The sequence below is a fragment of the Vitis riparia genome, chromosome 14 (genome assembly GCF_004353265.1).
Source record: "Vitis riparia cultivar Riparia Gloire de Montpellier isolate 1030 chromosome 14, EGFV_Vit.rip_1.0, whole genome shotgun sequence".
NCBI lineage: Eukaryota > Viridiplantae > Streptophyta > Magnoliopsida > Vitales > Vitaceae > Vitis > Vitis riparia.
Window position 1 is genome coordinate 4,062,524 of NC_048444.1, and position 17,544 is coordinate 4,080,067.

Genomic DNA, 17,544 nt, shown 5'->3' on the forward strand with positions numbered 1-17,544 from the left:
TTGTTAAGTAAATAACTTTAAAATCTAAATTTTATATTAATTTTTTTCAAAGAAAAGACAACCTCAACACCATGATATTACATCGAAATTACAATTGAATTTCACAAATTATCCTATATTGGAAAATATTTTTTTAATTATTATAAATTCAAAATAATTTTTATAACTACTTTTTTTTACAATGTTTTTTTTTTTAAAAAGTGGTCTAAATGTAAAATATACTTAATATTATTATTATTCAACTTGGTTGAGGTATACTGTTTATCTTGAAATTTTAAAAAATAAAGCAAAGTAAAGAAAATAATAATTATCAGGGTTCCTAAATGAACAAATGAAATTCAATAACCCGATGATTGGATCTGCCAAAATTTCTTAGGGATGTGCCTAAGATTCCAAAGTTCATTTCGGAGTGGAGAACAACCTCTAATCACTTCTCGATGGTCCTTAAAGAAACAAATGCTTCATATGAAGGGAAACAAAGGTCTTGGTAGCCCAATGATTGAATGTATCAAATTTTCTTAAGGATGTGCCTAAGGTTACAAAGTCCGTTTCGAAATGGGGAACAACATTCAATCACTTCTCGAGAGTTCTTAAATGAACAAATGGATCATATGAAAGGAAACAAATGTCATGGTAGCCCGACGATTGAATATACCAAAATTTCTTAAAAACTCAAAGTCTATTTCAAGGTGGAAATGACCTCTAATTCCTTTATGAGGGTCTTCAAAGAAATATATAGACCATGAGAAAGGAAATAGGTGTCCCGATTTGCTAAGAATGGATGTACCTATTTTTGCTAAGGATATATCTTAGGTTCCAAAATTTGTTTGGAGGAGGACCTCCAATTATTTGTGGAGGGTCTCCAAAAGAATATATAGACCATGATAAGGGAGAGAAGGGTCATGGGTTCTCCTAAGAATGAATGCACCTATTTTTCTTACGGATGTGCTTACTTTTATAAAATTAACAAAAAAAGGTTAAATACAATTTATTTATAAAAAAATATATGTTCTTTATATTTTATTTTAATTAAAAAATTAAAGATTTTAACCAAACAAAAAGTTACATCCACAATATTGTTGAAACCATAAGAAACAAAATAAAAACACCTCATTTATTATGATTTTGATATGAGAAGTTTAAAATAAAAAAATAAAATAAATATTAAAATATTATTACAAAGATATTTTTACTTTCACATGTGATAGGATTTACAAAATAAATAAATCTTTTACATACAATTAATATAAAAAATCTTATATCATAAACCTCTAAGGAATAAAATGTATTATTTATAATTAATATATAAATCATTATATTATTTGTGGGATAATGTTTTTATTTTTATTCATTATATATTTCTTTTTTATTTAATTTGTTATATTAACTATTTATTATATATTATCATTTTAAGTTTAATATGTCTAAAAAATAATTAAAATCATAGAGGGATTAAAGAGTAATTAAAGAAGTTTTATGAGAGAACACATGAGTATGTTGAAATAACCCAGTTGTTATTTGTAACACTATTTTTATTAATGCAACATTTTACATTCCTAAACTATCCTCCCTTATTCCTTCCCCCCTCTCTCCTCTCTCCTCTCTCTCTTCCCCAACCTTACATCCTAATTATACCCTTTTTATTTTTTATTTTTTCCAAACCCCACCCCATATTTTAGCATTCATTTTCTTTTATTTTTATATTCTTTTTCATATCTACCCACCCAAGCCCCCACCCGTAAACTTTGTTTTTTTTTTCTTTTCATTTCTTTTATTTTTTCACACTCATTTGTTTTTCATATTCTTCTTATATTTTAAAACAAAATAATTTCTTTAAATAATAAATTATAAAATGATTTTTTCACCAAAAGTATATTATGTAAAATTATTTTATTATATTCAATGTTTTAATGTGAAATTCATAACTCAATTTTTTTAAATAAAAATTATTATTAAAATTTTAAAATAAACAATATTTAATTGGAATGGTTTTTTTAAAAAATATAATTTTTATTGTGTTCAATATGGTTTTTTTTGTAACCTAGGTCACCTTCTTTTTTTTTTTGATAAATATATATATTTTTTTATAAAAAAAAAATGAAAGTTATAAATCTTACCTAAAAATTACCATTAGATGATTGAATTTTGTCATTCATTGTATTTTGTATGTGATTCGTAACCTTAATTAACTAGAATTTATGTTCAATATGTTGAGAGGAAGTTAGATAGAGTTCTTGATATATGTGAAAAAAAATATAACAAAAAAGTATTATGTTTAATAAAAGGGGAAAGAGAAGAGAGAAAAATAAGACCATAGATACAATAGCTGAAAAGGGGAAAGAAAAAAAAGAAAAAAAGAAAAAAAGTAGGAACATCCCATAATTAGATGAGTGAGATAGTTTATATGAGAGGGGAAAAAAAAGTTATTTGATTAAAAGAATAAGTGAAAACTCAAATTTTGAAATTTAACCCTCTCATTTATTTTTATTTTTTTTTGTCTCATTTTAACAAAAATGTCATCATTATTTATTTATTTATTTATTTATAGTAAAAATACCATTATATTTGAAAATCTATATGTAAATATTTGAAATAGTAAATTATATTTATGTAAAAGATAAGTTACTTTTAATTAAAAAAAAAAATGAGAAGGACTTACCATAATACTACGACATGTCTTCACACAATTTTTTTAGTGACTCACATGGAGAATTCCTTCCCTAGTTTTTGTCCCAAAAAATATTATTTTAGTTTATATAATGACTTAAAAGTAGAATTAAAGTGTTTTTTTTTTTTGGAAATTTTGAAGAAAATACTTGCTGAAATCACACCTAATTACATTTTTCAAAAATATAAAATTCTTAATAAAAAAAATATCACATGATAAGAAAATTAAATAATTAGTTATTTTAGTTTATATTTATATAAAAGAATGTGAAATATAGAAAGTGAATAAATTGATAATTTTTTCTATTATCAACTAAAGAAGCCAATAGTTTTAATTAGTTTTTTTACAACAAAATTTTCATAAAAAGGAAACAAAAATTTCTCCATGATAATTAATCAATTCCAGAAGTATTTTATTATTATTTTAATTTTTAATTTTCTAATTTATTTATTAAATATGCAAATGAATAAAGATAAACATGTAAATAAATCATTAAAAAATTAAATTTCTCTTTAATATTCAATCAATTCAGTAATAAAATTTTCTTTTTATATTATTTTAACATTTTTCTTTCCAACTTAATCAATTCCAAAATAATAATAATAATAAATAAACATAAAAGTAATTTTAACCTTAAAAAGAATATAATTCTAGGTAAGCTTTTAAACTTTAATTTTTTTTTTCATTCTATATATTTTTCGAAACATAACTTGAAGAGTTTAATATCATAATTGGTATGCCTCCCTGTACCATGCCCAAAATTACTTTACTAAGGAGAAATTTTTTATTAAAAAGTCAATGACTTAAAAAAAATATTTTTTTTATATTTTCTCGAGATTCACTGTCCTTATTTTATTATTTTTATTTCTTTAAAATTAAAAGTACGATTCCCAATCATTTTAAACATCGTCTCTAACCTTCCTAATACTTAAAAAAAAGAAATTTATATATTAAAAAAGTTAAAAACGATTTCTAAAATTACGAATTCCGAATTCCGACCGTTTCTAATATAAAAAACTTGCCATATGTAATATTGGAGGTGAGAATCGAGATTATTATTCTTTTTTTTATATTTAGAATTCCATGTAATGGCTGGAAATTGTAGCATGCATGTAACGAGATTTTGACGAGATAATCAAATTTCACGAAATTATGTAATTGCTTTATAAAGGAGAAAAATCCAACCCCGCCATCGTGATTTACAGGGTTGAACAAATTTCAGGGCCTTCTCCTGCTGGATCCTCTAAGCTTTTTCGCCAAAACATGGGGATATCCGACTTTGCTGTCGATCCACGAAGCGGGTTCTGCGCGGAAACGAAGACTTTTCACAGCCTCAGACCTACTGTTCAACTTCCACCGGAGAATGTTCTTCTCTCGGCCGATGCATATACTTACTCAGTCCGAGCCCCTTCGCCCGGCGATGACTCACCCGTTATCATCAACTCAACCACTGGTCAGCGGCTGTCTTACTCCGAATTCGTCCGCCGCTCCAAAACCTTGGCAGCCTATCTCCAATCGATAGTCGGGCTAAACAAAGGCGACGCCGCGTATATACTCTCTACCAATCTCATTCAAGTTCCGGTGCTGTACTTTGCTCTGCTCTCACTCGGGGTAGTCGTCTCTCCGGCCAATCCAATCAATACCAAAGCCGAAGTCGCCCGCCAAACCCAGCTGTGCAGGCCCGTGATCGCCTTTACCATCTCAAGCGCTGTTCACAAGATTCCAAAACTCCGGTACGGAACCATTGTCATCGACTCGTTCGAGTTCGAGTTAATGATGACGAGTCCGAGACGTGAAATGGTCGACGTTAAGGTGAGTCAATCAGATCTGGCGGGGATCATGTACTCGTCGGGGACAACCGGTAATGTCAAGGGAGTGATGGTGACTCACCGGAATTTGATTGCGATGACCGGGAGTTACATGCAACGGAAGGCCAATTGGCCGGTAGTGCTACTACAGATAGTGCCGTATTTCCATGTGTACGGGTTTCATTACGTTTTCAAGTGCATGGCAAAGAATGAGACAGTGGTGATTATGGAAAAGTATGATTTGGAGAAAACGATTGATGCAGTGGAGAAGTACAAGGTGACGGACTTGGCTGTTGCTCCACCAGTGGTGGTGGCCATGTCGAAAAAGGCTGTAACGGAGGGCCGCGATTTGAGTTCTTTGGAAACCGTGGCGTCCGGGGGAGCCCCTCTCGGCAAGGAACTGATCGAAGCATTCACAGCCAAGTTCCCCGGCACAGTGATCAGCCAGGTTAGTAGACGTACCATCCTCCCATATCTCATAATTATTTTTAGGATAGTTGCTTGAAAATGGGTGATTGATTAAACTTCTCAATTTATCAAAAGTTTATCTTAGTTATCTTTACCATTGTCCAAATTCAAATGGGTGATTGATTAAATTACTCAATTTATCATAAATTATCTTTAGGATGGTTTTATATATATATATATATATATATATATGATAGGAGTGGGGTTTTTTTTTTTAAATAACTGGGTCAGTTTAGGCGCACCTCGACTAATCCTACGGGATCTTTTAACGACAGGTAAACCTTCAGTGGTTCTGAGGAGACTTGAATTGGTAACCATTGAGGAGCAAAGAGTGAAGTTAAAAATAGGACGGAGGTTGGCGGGGAGAGGAATATGAGCCAAAAAGCAATTTATATTTGGCTCGTTGGTTGGTTTATTTCTCTTATAAAAGTAAGGTTACTGAGCAATATCTCATTAATATGCATGCTAAGTTTTTCATTTTTTAAGGGGGGCGTGTAAGTCCTATCTGAATCCACCAGAGCTATATAATATAGGATATGAAATGGGCCCCATTATTCCATATAAAGAAAGTTAGGGAGAGGGTTAAAAACGATTCTACGAAGGAATAATCAAGGTTAATGATTTGTGGAAGGTGTTATGACATGTGTGAGAGTTAGATTTGTAATATGATGCTGATAGAATTAAGTCTATTTGTTATTGGAATAAATTAAAACACGTGTCAAAAGCTATGTATAAATAAATACTAACCTATATATGCTCAATTTTTATTGAAGGGTTACGGGATGACTGAAGTAATTGGAAGAATCTCCGAAGCATTGGATCGCGAAGAATGTTCCCGCTGGGGCTCATCAGGAAAGTTTCCTGGAATTTGGGAAGCCAAAATTGTTGATCAGGAAACAGGCGCTTCACTGCCTCCACTCAAGCGGGGGGAGCTTTGGGTGAAAGGACCTTCAATTATGAAAGGTGAATGGTCTCTGTAGACTGTACGCCACCTTGTACGTTGTCATTAATGAAATAAATGAAAGCCTTATTCCTTAAGAGTGTGCTGATGATATTACTGCAGGATATGTTAACGACCCAAAGGCAACTTCTGAAACTTTGACACCGGATGGGTGGCTGAGGACCGGTGACCTTTGTTATATTGATGAGGATGGCTTCCTCTTTATAGTAGATAGACTCAAGGAACTAATCAAATACAAAGGATACCAGGTAAACGTGGCCTGAATATTCTTGGTTTTCCTTCATCTATGTCTACATTGCTTATACTTCCTGTGGTTTGCCCCCTGTAGGTTGCTCCTGCAGAATTGGAACACTTGCTTCAATCCCATCCCCAGATAGTTGATGCTGCAGTGATACCGTAATTTCTTATTGATCTTAATTTTTCTTTATGTTTAGTTTTGATAACGACTCCATTTCCTCCCAATACTGTATATGACATGAGGCTTTAGCAAGAAAATAAACTTCTATTGGGTACTGATTTTCGTATATAATGAAATTTGGCAGATACCCTGATGACGAAGCTGGTCAAGTGCCAATGGCGTTTATAGTCAGACGACCCGAGAGTAAACTAGACGAAGCCCAAGTGATGGACTTCATCGCAGAACAGGTGATTTTCTGTTAGATTGTGGCGATCCTTTTTTGAATCCTTGCAGTGAATAGAGATTAATCACACACACTTAAATTATTTTCCTTTTCTTTTCATCACTGCAGGTTGCACCATACAAGAAAATAAGGCGTGTGTCATTTGTCACTAGCATACCCAAGAATGCATCGGGGAAAATATTGAGGAAAGAGTTGAAGAAGATCAGCCTCCCAGAATCTTTCCCCAAGTTGTGATCCTTCTTTTTGGTACATCAGCAAACATACATCAAAATAAGTTGATCAAATCTCACCATGGGCTGAAAAAATGTTGAGGATGCAGTATCTCATGGCCTCATGTTATTTATTTTATAGTTATTCAGTATTTGAATAAGTTTGTTATGATTTGTTTCCTTAATTTTTTGCAAAGTCAATTGTGGGTTAGTAGTGTCCATGCTTTAGTTCCTATTTGGGTGGAGTAACGTTATGATGTATTTATTATTTAAGCTCATTAATGATAAGAGAGGATAACTTGAATTTTCGTCTCAAACTTTTGTTTGGAGTGGAGATCCGATCCCTCGACGCACCAGAACATACCCTAAATCATATAGGTGCATACAAAGTGCCTTAGACTTCTAGATCTTATGTAACGGAAACAAAAAACAAATTTTTGACAATCTTATGATCCAAATAAAAGGTATTAGAAAAACATTACCTCTGAGTCAGATGTTTCCGAATTAATTCCACTTAGTGAAGATGAAGAACGAAGAATATAAAAGTCTCGTACATTCAAGATCTTCTACTTGATGACTCGAACTATGATCTTGACACTCCATAGTGTGGGCTTTAGAAGAGAGGAACCCTATAGGCTCTCCCTTTGGAGGTGGAAGATGACTCTCACCAAAAAGGGTGAAAACCCTAACCCATGAGAGGGTATTTATAGAGTTTCCTTACTAGACTAAAGTGACTTGAGCCACCAAGGCTTAGGTCACTTAATCTAGCTTAAAATGGGTTCTAATGGATTAATTAATTATATAAGATTATTTAATTAATCAATTAACCCAATTTTAAAAAATTTGTTTATTATCTCCTATGCAACCTTGTGTAATGATCAAAACACTTTATGCATAAGAGTAAACCAAGTGACAATCCAACTCTCATAAATCTTGTTATCATAGTATATGAGATTAGAGTAAAGACTATTAGGACTCATAGGAGTATTGACTTCCTCAAAATCCAATTCCAAAGTTGATTCAATATTCCACTGTACAGAATCAACTACACTTCGACGCACTATGTAAATGTAAACTCCCATGAATTGGTGTCTGTAATATAACAAAATAGTGTTATCACCCATTAAGATTATCTGTCCAAATCTTAAGTTATAGATTTCACACTTATTATGTGATCAATTAATATACTCTAACTCCGATGAACATATGTCAAATTCCCACTAAAGGAAATGTTATAGTCATGACCTTTTACATTATATGTCATTTAGATCACCCAATGAGATACACTGTTTTTATCCATAAGATATCATAATATTTATTGAGAATACTTATTGTTACTAACTTCCATCAATAATGACCCAATTCATAGAAATATATGACAACATTAGGGTCTCGTATGTCAAAGCTTTCTGTTGACTTTAACATAAACTCAACATCCTCTTAAGATTGAGAGTCCATACAGTAAAATAGTTTAGTGAATTATGACAATTGATAGTTTTACGTCATGATTTATCGTAGATTCAGTCTAACGTGTATCACATGTACTAGTGCACTCACCATGAAAAAACATTTCGACGACTAAGATAAGTTATTTCTCCAATTATGAGGTAATGCACTATAGTATCAGATGAATTATCTCGATTCATGAACTCATCACTCCACTAAAAATTATAACTTGTAACTCTTACTACAATATAAGTTATATAGGGTGTGTACGTTCAAATAACTAATTATTACAAATATGATAATAAAAAACTCAAAAAATATAAATAAATAAATTTATAAATAAATATGTTACATCATGTCCTGTTGTATAGGGTCAAATGGAAAGTTTCATTAACCACACCATGCAAAAATAAAAAAATAATAAAATATATGAATTGGCAACTCGAGTCCTGACCATCTCAAAATTCATTTTTAGCATCTGACATGATTACACTTCACATAAGAAAAGAAATGGAGAGATTTTCAACATCCCACTGAATTTGTACTAAAATTCAGGTCTGGATCGCCCAACAAGTAACAGTTATACTCTTTACCCCGTCTTTCTTTCTATCCTCCCTGCGATGAGATGATGCCGAAATTCAATTCAAAACCCTAATATTCTCACGACTCAGGACTTGATTCGTTTGTGTTTACATCAAATCCTGAGATCCGGAGGTGTGTTTCTCAATGGATATATTGTTCGCTCAGATCCAAGCCGACCTTCGATCCAACGACGCTCTCCGCCAAACCAACGCCCTCCTCCAAGCCCTCCAGCAGTGTGCGGCCGGCCGCGACGTCTCCCTTCTCGCCAAATCCGCCGTCGAGGAGATTGTCGCCTCTCCCGCCTCCGCCGTGTGCAAGAAGCTCGCTTTTGGCCTCATACGTGCCACTCGCCTCACCGCCGATCTATGGGAGATTGTCTGCACTGGCATTCGCACTGATCTCGACTTCCCCGACCCCGACGTCACCGCCGCCGCGGTCTCCATTCTCGCCTCCATTCCCTCTTACCGCCTCGGCAAGCTCATCTCGGATTGTAACAAGGAGATTTCTAATTGCTTTGATTCTCCCAGCGATAATTTGCGTTTGTCTATTACCGAGACCCTGGGGTGCATTCTCGCGAGGGACGATCTGGTTACGCTGTGCGAAAACAATGTCAATTTGTTGGATAGGGTCTCTAATTGGTGGACGCGGATCGGGCAGAACATGCTCGACCGCGCTGATTCGGTTTCAAAGGTGGCGTTTGAGTCGGTTGGGAGGTTGTTTAAGGAGTTTGATTCGAAGAGGATGAGCCGGTTGGCGGGGGATAAGCTTGTGGATAGTGAGAATTCGCTTGCGATCCGGTCCAATTGGGTTTCATCGATGGTGGATTTTGCCTGGAAGAAGCGGAACGCTTTGATGGCGAGGTCGTTGGTTTTGCCAGTTGAGAGTTTTAAGGCTACAGTGTTTCCAATAGTATATGCAGTCAAGGCCGTGGCCTCGGGTGCTGTTGAGGTTATTCGAAAACTTTCGAGGTCTTCCAGGGGTGCCAATGATGTGGTGGATTCAGGGAATGCAGAGAGGTTTGTGGGAGTTTCCGATGTGGTTACTCATTTGGTGCCATTCTTAGAATCGTCCTTGGATCCGGCTTTGATTTTTGAAGTGGGAATTAATATGTTGTCTTTGGCTGATGTCCCTGGAGGGAAGCCCGAGTGGGCTTCAGCTTCAATTATTGCTATTCTTACACTCTGGGACAGGCAAGAATACTCTTCTGCTAGAGAAAGCATTGTTCGGGCTGTTGTTACAAATCTACACCTCCTTGATCTTCATATGCAAGTATGCATCATCATCTTTTGCTACTTAAATCTATTGTTTAAATTGCTGGAAAACTCAATATACATGTCTGCGGACACATAATTTAGAGTAGCAAATAGTAGTATTATGTTTGCTTCTAATGGTTTCATCAGCTTCTTAATGCACAGGTGAAACCTCAAATGCTAATATAGCATGCACCATTGAAATGATACAATATATAAGATGCCAATAAATCTTTTCTGTGGTGCTAATTATTTGTTTCAAGGGCATAGCTGCAAACATGATTTGATGATATAACTTAACTGCTTTCAGGTTTCATTATTTAAAAGGTTGCTTCTAATGGTGAGAAACTTGAGAGCAGAATCGGACCGTATGCATGCTTTAGCCTGTATTTGCCGCACTGCACTTTGTGTTGATCTTTTTGCAAAGGAAAGTGTGCGAAGAGGGCAGAAACCTCTTGCAGGTACTGATATTGCTTCACTTTTTGAGGATGCGAGGATAAAAGACGACCTCCACAGTGTAACAAGCAAAAGTTTATTTAGAGAAGAGTTAGTTGCATCACTGGTAGAAAGTTGCTTTCAGTTATCTCTACCCCTGCCAGAACAAAAGAATTCAGGTACAGAGAGCAGAGTTATTGGAGCTCTGGCATATGGGACTGGATATGGTGCATTGAACTGGACGGAACCAGCTCTAGAAGTGGTGGAAGTATGTAGGCCTTGTGTCAAATGGGACTGCGAGGGCCGAATTTATGCCATTGACTGCTATTTGAAGTTGTTGGTTAGGCTGTGCCACATCTATGATACCAGGGGAGGGGTGAAAAGGGTGAAAGATGGTGCTTCTCAGGATCAAATACTGAATGAGACAAGGTTGCAAAATTTGCAACGTGAACTTGTGAAAGATCTTCGTGAGGTTTGTAACTTCTCCTTGAAAGATTAAACAGTATACTTCTCAATAACTCAGCATGTTGACAATGCATTTATGTGATTAAATTGATAATCTTTAGTAATCCTGCATTCAGAAATTTGCATTTCATCACTGTTAGGAGCAAACATGCTTGCATGCCAATATCCAGTGTTATAGCTTATTTAATATAAGTATGCTATTCTGAGTTCCTGAGATCCAGCAATTGGATAATGAGTTAGTTTGTGTTTCCATTAGTGCATCACTGCTGTGCCACTGTCTTTTATATCGGGTTTTTTATTCAGTCGGAAAGCTAATTGCATGCTGAACATTGATCAATTGTGACCAATAAATTGTCCTTTTTAGCATCGCAAAAAGGATACCTCTATTTGAATCTAAGTAGTTCAGATGAGGTTTTCTTTGATCAACTTGCACAGAATTCACATTTTTTCCCCTGCTGAACTGTTTCTGTGCCCTTGGCATTTTCATTTTTTCAGAAACAACAATTCATTAAGATAAACTGAAGGGTGCAATAAGGTTGGGCTGTTCTTTAAAAGGATTACAAAATGTAAAAAAAGACAAAACAATACCCAAAGGATACAAAATAAAAGCTAAAAGGCTCAAGATGGCATCAACTCCCCTACTTGATGTGATCTGAATTATGTATCTTCTCATAAAATGTAGTGGAATCAATAAACTTGGAGAAAATAACTTCATCAAACATTTCACTTTTAAGGACCATAATTCAAGCATGGAATTTTATCCAAAGGGATCCTTCATCTTTCTGGTTTATACAGATGATTGATGAAGGGATAAGTAGATGATTTGAATTCCTAGGGGATTGAATTGAATGGTTTTCATTTTCTTTGTTTCCATTTTTTTCCCCTATCATTTCATGGCATTTACTGTTTTCTTTTTCTTTGTCATTTTGAGTACAATTAATGCTGAAATTCATCTATATTTTCCTCTCTTATTCTAAATCTTTGCCCATGTGGTTAGGTGAATAATCCAAGGATATGTGCCCGCCTTATTTGGGCTATTGGGGAACATATTGATCTAGAAGGTTTGGATCCACTACTAGCCGATGATCCTGAAGATCCACTGAACATTATTGTATCAAATGTCCACAAGGTTCTATTCAACATGGATTCATCTGTAACTACAGCAAATAGGCTTCAAGATATTCAGGCAATTCTTCTATGTGCTCAGAGGCTTGGATCACGTCACCCTAGAGCAGGACAGTTGCTCACGAAAGAGCTTGAAGAATTCAGAAGCAATAGCTTGGCTGATTCTGTCAACAAGCATCAATGCCGTTTGATTTTGCAGAGGATTAAATATGTTACTGGTCATCCAGAAAGCAGGTAAGCATATCATTACCTATACTATTATCAAAAGTAATGATAGCAATAAAAGGTTTGTTGGATAACATGCCCTCATAGAATGATGGAAATTAGAGGAAAAAAGTCATGATAAGCTGGGATAACCGGAAAAAAAAAAAGAAGAATAATTTTCTATTCAAAATAAGATTGTAGAAATTTCTAGGTTATGTCATTTACCTATACCGACATATATAACAATGGTTGCCTAAAATTTATGTCTTCCTTCTATATCCTCTCCTATTGGCCACCAAGTAAATCTAAATTCATAATAATAATCCACTATTATCAGCACAATGAATTTGAACTTTGGAGCAGTTTTCATCTGAAATTAGTGTCCATTGGTTGTATGAAATAGTTTCATGCTTTAAACATTTGAATCTCTTGCACAAAATATTTTGGTGCTTTAAGCATCATGTGTTGATTCATTCTTTTACTTGGTAAGTCTTAAGGATGCCTATGCATTTGTTTCCAAGCTATCTTGTTCAGTATTGCTGCCTCTAAATCTAGTTGCATTTGGTGTCGTACCTATAATCTTAAAAGTGGAAATTTTATACTTCTCTTTTTGGGTCTGGGAACATTGAGGCCACCCGTCTGTATAGTGCCAGAACTGGAGCTAATTATTTAAATTATGACATGGTCTGCTTGCACAAGATTTATGGTCTGCTTGCTCAAGATTTATATTTAAAGTCGTCTATGACGTAGCTCTTCCTTTTTAGGGATATCTGGCACCAAAGATGTTTAAAAGTCATTGTTATTGCTTCTTGTGTTTTCTAAAGCCTTTTTATGATGTTAGGGCAGTTATTATGCATTTTAATACACTTCTATCCAAAAATATCAAGAGGAAAAAATTGCATTTTAATGACTTTTTGTCACAGTAGTAATGGTTCTTTTCCCTTATAGGTGGGCTGGGGTTAGTGAAACCAGAGGAGATTACCCATTTAGCCACCACAAGTTAACGGTTCAGTTTTATGAAGCATCTGCAGCTCAGGACAGAAAGTTGGAAGGATTGGTTCACAAGGCTATTTTAGAGCTTTGGAGGCCAGATCCTAGTGAATTAACTCTTTTACTGACAAAAGGAATTGACTCTACTTTACTCAAGGTTCCTCCAAGTGCACTTACTTTGACTGGTAGTAGTGACCCTTGCTATGTGGAAGCATATCATTTGACAGACGCAAGTGATGGAAGAATCACAATGCATTTGAAGGTTAAATATTTCTTCCCTTGCTTCTAAACTTTTTAAATGCTCTTGTGAGTCCTCCCTTTTGTGGTTGTGGTTTTATATGCTATAATGACGCAAGTGATGGAAGAATCACACTGCATCTGAAGGTTAAATACTTCTTCCCTTACTTCTTAACTTTTTAAATGCTCTTGTGAGTCCTCCCTTTTGTGGTTGTGGTTTTATATGCTATAATAATTATTCTTTTATGGATAATTGTGCAGTTTAATTGATGTGGAATGCTTTCTTACCATGGAACTGTAGTTCTACTTTATATAAAAGTGAGAAAATGATTTCCACAAAGGGCAATTATATTTATGGTTTAATAATAAGTAAGATTCATTTCAACCGAACTTATGAAATTTGGTAGCCATTTGCTAAAAGATGGCACTATTGTTTATCTTTGAGTACCCCACTATTGCTCCTAATAAGACCAGTCAGTCAAAAGTGACATGTTCTAACTTGTGTTTGGAATTCTCATAAATTAGGAAAACAAAGAATATTAGTTGCATTATGATTGTTAACATGGTATACATTATTGTCTATTTACCACTTATGCTTTTGAATTGAATTGATAGCTTAACATGGTGTCAAAGTTCTTGTTTACTAGAGCTATCAAGTTGAGTCTCTCCATGAGCTTATTTCCCATTTCCCATCAGTTTCTCTGCTATATGGTTTGCCTCTCCATGTGAATGAGGCCCCACATGATGGGAAAATTAGCCTGATTTATATATTGTGGGTTCATTACTTTACAATTTAAGCTTTTGAGTCAAAAATGGTAGCTTATCAATGATCACTGCAGTATATTTTTTTTCTGAAAAAAAAATAATAATAATAATTTAATGGTGCTTGGTATGATGAATAGTTCTCTGATTTGTGTTGGAATAGAATTCAGAACTTCTTGTCATGCTAACTGATAGACCTATTGCAGGTTTTAAATTTGACTGAACTTGAACTTAATCGGGTGGATATTCGGGTTGGTCTCTCTGGTGCGTTATATTTTATGGATGGGTCTCCTCAAGCAGTACGGCAGTTGCGTAATCTTGTTTCACAGGTATTCCTTTTTTGCCATGGCAATGCGTCAGATTGTTTTTCCCACTTTTATTGGTTGTTGAAGAAGGTGTCTGCTTCTCTTGTTTCTCTGGTTTGTTTCACTCAATCAGCAAGGAATATAGAGGAGTTGGTTGAAAATACAATTTCTTAATAAGGGTGTTGCATATTACTTTCTTAGTACATGAATGCCTGTGCTAAACTCCATAAGTGCTTTTAATGCATATTACTCTCTGGTTGTTGAAGGAGTGCTTTTAATGCACTTCTTGTTTATCTATTGAAAAAAAAAAAACTTTATCCAGTTTTTCATGAATCTTGTGCTATGTTTTTTGCATCATGAACTTTCTTCCTGAAGATTCTTTTTGCAACTTTTTCTGTCCCTGTTCCTTGAATCCTGTGAAAGAATTTATTTAGAGCAATTTATTATGATGTCTAAGGAAGGCAAAAACCATTTGCTGAATAACATAAAGCTCAAAAGAACTCACTATAGATTGTTTTCATTCCTGGATTTTCTTTCTTTTATCTGGTCCATAATTTGAACATTTCTGTAGTTTAATCTTCAAGGTGTGGAAGATTCCATTTGCTTTCTTGTTTTGGCATTTTCCTTTGTAATATTTACGTTGTACTTTCATGATAAGATCTTGTGATCCGTCATCTGTTCTTGTTGCTAGGATCCAGTGCTCTGCAGTGTGACCGTTGGTGTGTCCCATTTTGAGAGATGTGCCCTTTGGGTTCAGGTCCTATATTATCCCTTCTATGGGAGTGGTGTTGCAGGAGATTATGAAGGAGACTATACTGAAGATGATGCGCAAATCATGAGACAAAAGAGAAGCTTAAGGCCAGAACTAGGGGAACCTGTGATTTTGAGATGTCAGCCTTACAAGATTCCACTGACTGAGCTTCTTTTGCCACATAAAATCTCACCTGTTGAATATTTCCGCCTATGGCCTAGTTTACCAGCTATTGTAGAGTACACAGGGGCTTATACCTACGAAGGAAGCGGCTTTACTGCTACTGCTGCACAGCAATATGGGGCTTCTCCTTTTCTGAGCGGACTAAAATCTTTGTCTTCTAAGCCATTCCATAAAGTGTGCTCACACATCCTCCGTACTGTGGCTGGGTTTCAGGTGGGTTCTACCATTCTTTCATGTTGTTTGAACTGTTGATCTCCATTATTGTTTAGTACACTTAAGTTCAAAATCTATCATTAGTATTTAATACAAAGAAAATACAAAGGGAAAACTTTATTGTTACCTCACCTCATGTAGAATGTTGTTTCATTAACATTTTCTACATACTCCATAATGCTTATTGTTTTGTTCAAGGACAAAGTTGGATACTCAGTTTGGCTATTTTTTTGGGTCCTAACTGAAACCGAGATGAAATACATAAAATTTGAAGAAACTTTATTGAATTACAGGTTTCTTAGTGGAAAGATTGATCAAAAGTAGATGAAATGTTTTAACCTGAAAATGAAATGTGAAATTCCAAATTTTGTTGAAACCTTGAGTGCTGTTATTCTGCCTTATTGCTATGTTGGTGAACTTAAGTTTTTTTGCATGGCCTCTTTAGGCTACCCTTCATTAAGGTAACTTTAATTCTCCGTTTTGTTACAGCTTTGTTTTGCAGCCAAAACCTGGTATGGAGGCTTTGTAGGGATGATGATTTTTGGTGCTAGTGAAGTAAGCAGAAACGTGGACCTTGGTGATGAGACGACAACCATGATGTGCAAATTTGTCATCCGAGCTTCTGATGCATCAATCACAAAGGAGATTGGATCAGATCTTCAGGGTTGGTTGGATGACCTTACTGATGGGGGTGTAGAGTACATGCCTGAAGAGGAAGTGAAGGTGGCTGCTGTTGAGAGGTTAAGGATCTCAATGGAGCGGATAACTTTGCTGAAGGCAGCCCAGCCGCCACCTAAGCCTCCAAAATCTGATGATGAGGAAGAAGAAGAGGAGGAAGAGGAGGAGGAGGAGGTGGAAGGAGAAGGTGAGGATAAGAAGAAGAAGAAGAAGAAAAAGGAGAAAGAAAAGGAAAATGGTGAAGAAGATGGTAAAACTAAGGGACCATCAACCTTATCAAAGTTAACAGCAGAAGAGGTTGAGCACCGTGCTCTTCAAGCAGCAGTGCTACAAGAGTGGCATATGCTGTGTAAAGCTAGAAGCACCAAAGTTAATTAACTTCATTATTCTTTACGATGGTTTGGCCATATCCTTTGTACTCAGTTGTATTATGATTTTTGGTATTTTGATTAGGTAGATGCCGGAAATTTGACAAGAGTGGTCTTGTTATTTTTGTCTTTTTCCATTTTTTTTTGTCAACTTTAAATATCTTGTACATCTTATACCAGCTGCTCATTGGTCTGTTATTCATTATGAGAAATCCATTGTTGAGGACATGATTTGTTATTAGTGTTTGGCGTTTCCTTTTTTTTTTTTATTTAATATATGTACTCTGTTTTTCCTATCAAAAAAATAAATGATTTGTCATTAGTGTTTCTTCATTGTAGATTCATTTCCACCAAGAATTCTGGTTGTTCTGTATGATCATGCCGCATTTCTGATTATGGCTTAAAATTTCTGGGGAATATTTAGAATAATATGGTTCATCTAGCTATTTGAGAAATCATTGGGCATGTTATCAGGATTCAGGAATTCCCCTTGCAACACTGGAGACGGCATGTCCAAGCTCCGAGTGGACAGTTTGTTGACTTGAATATTCTTTTCATTGTTCAATAGGAATGGCTTGCTGCGGAAAGGATCTTGCTTTTTGGATTGTAGTATATATTAGCTTGGACAATTATTAGGATGCAGACCATTTGCTTTACTTGCACCGCTCAATCTCATACTTCAATCTGTATATGTTATATGTTAATTATTAAGATTCTCTGCAACCTAGTTTAAAGCTGCTAAGTACTGGCCACTTGTAGTTCGTGCTGCTTATATTACTTACCAGCTTGGTAATA

General features: G+C 35.0%; 2 protein-coding genes across 2 annotated transcripts; both read left to right on the forward strand.

Moving 5' to 3' along the window:
- Window positions 1–3,931: 3,931 nt before the first annotated feature.
- LOC117930021 (4-coumarate--CoA ligase-like 9) lies at window positions 3,932–6,786 on the forward strand. Its single transcript, XM_034850468.1, has 6 exons — window positions 3,932–4,924; window positions 5,718–5,907; window positions 6,008–6,153; window positions 6,234–6,301; window positions 6,448–6,550; window positions 6,655–6,786. Exons 1-6 carry the CDS (start codon window positions 3,932–3,934, stop codon window positions 6,778–6,780), a joined length of 1,626 nt encoding a protein of 541 aa, XP_034706359.1. The 3' UTR covers window positions 6,781–6,786.
- Window positions 6,787–8,682: 1,896 nt separating this feature from the next.
- LOC117931035 (protein TPLATE) lies at window positions 8,683–17,017 on the forward strand. The gene is made up of 7 exons (XM_034851879.1): window positions 8,683–10,052; window positions 10,344–10,940; window positions 11,931–12,292; window positions 13,211–13,514; window positions 14,458–14,580; window positions 15,248–15,703; window positions 16,193–17,017. Exons 1-7 carry the CDS (start codon window positions 8,928–8,930, stop codon window positions 16,757–16,759), a joined length of 3,534 nt encoding a protein of 1,177 aa, XP_034707770.1. The 5' UTR covers window positions 8,683–8,927; the 3' UTR covers window positions 16,760–17,017.
- Window positions 17,018–17,544: the final 527 nt, after the last annotated feature.

Coding starts and splice junctions, on each gene's coding strand:
- LOC117930021 (XM_034850468.1), top strand. CDS start 3,932: ATGGGGATATCCGACTTTGCTGTCGATCCACGAAGCGGGTTCTGCGCG. Junction 6,154..6,233: donor TCAAATACAAAGGATACCAG/GTAAACGTGGCC, acceptor TGCCCCCTGTAG/GTTGCTCCTGCAGAATTGGA. Junction 6,302..6,447: donor GTTGATGCTGCAGTGATACC/GTAATTTCTTAT, acceptor GAAATTTGGCAG/ATACCCTGATGACGAAGCTG.
- LOC117931035 (XM_034851879.1), top strand. CDS start 8,928: ATGGATATATTGTTCGCTCAGATCCAAGCCGACCTTCGATCCAACGAC. Junction 13,515..14,457: donor GAATCACAATGCATTTGAAG/GTTAAATATTTC, acceptor GACCTATTGCAG/GTTTTAAATTTGACTGAACT. Junction 15,704..16,192: donor GTACTGTGGCTGGGTTTCAG/GTGGGTTCTACC, acceptor GTTTTGTTACAG/CTTTGTTTTGCAGCCAAAAC.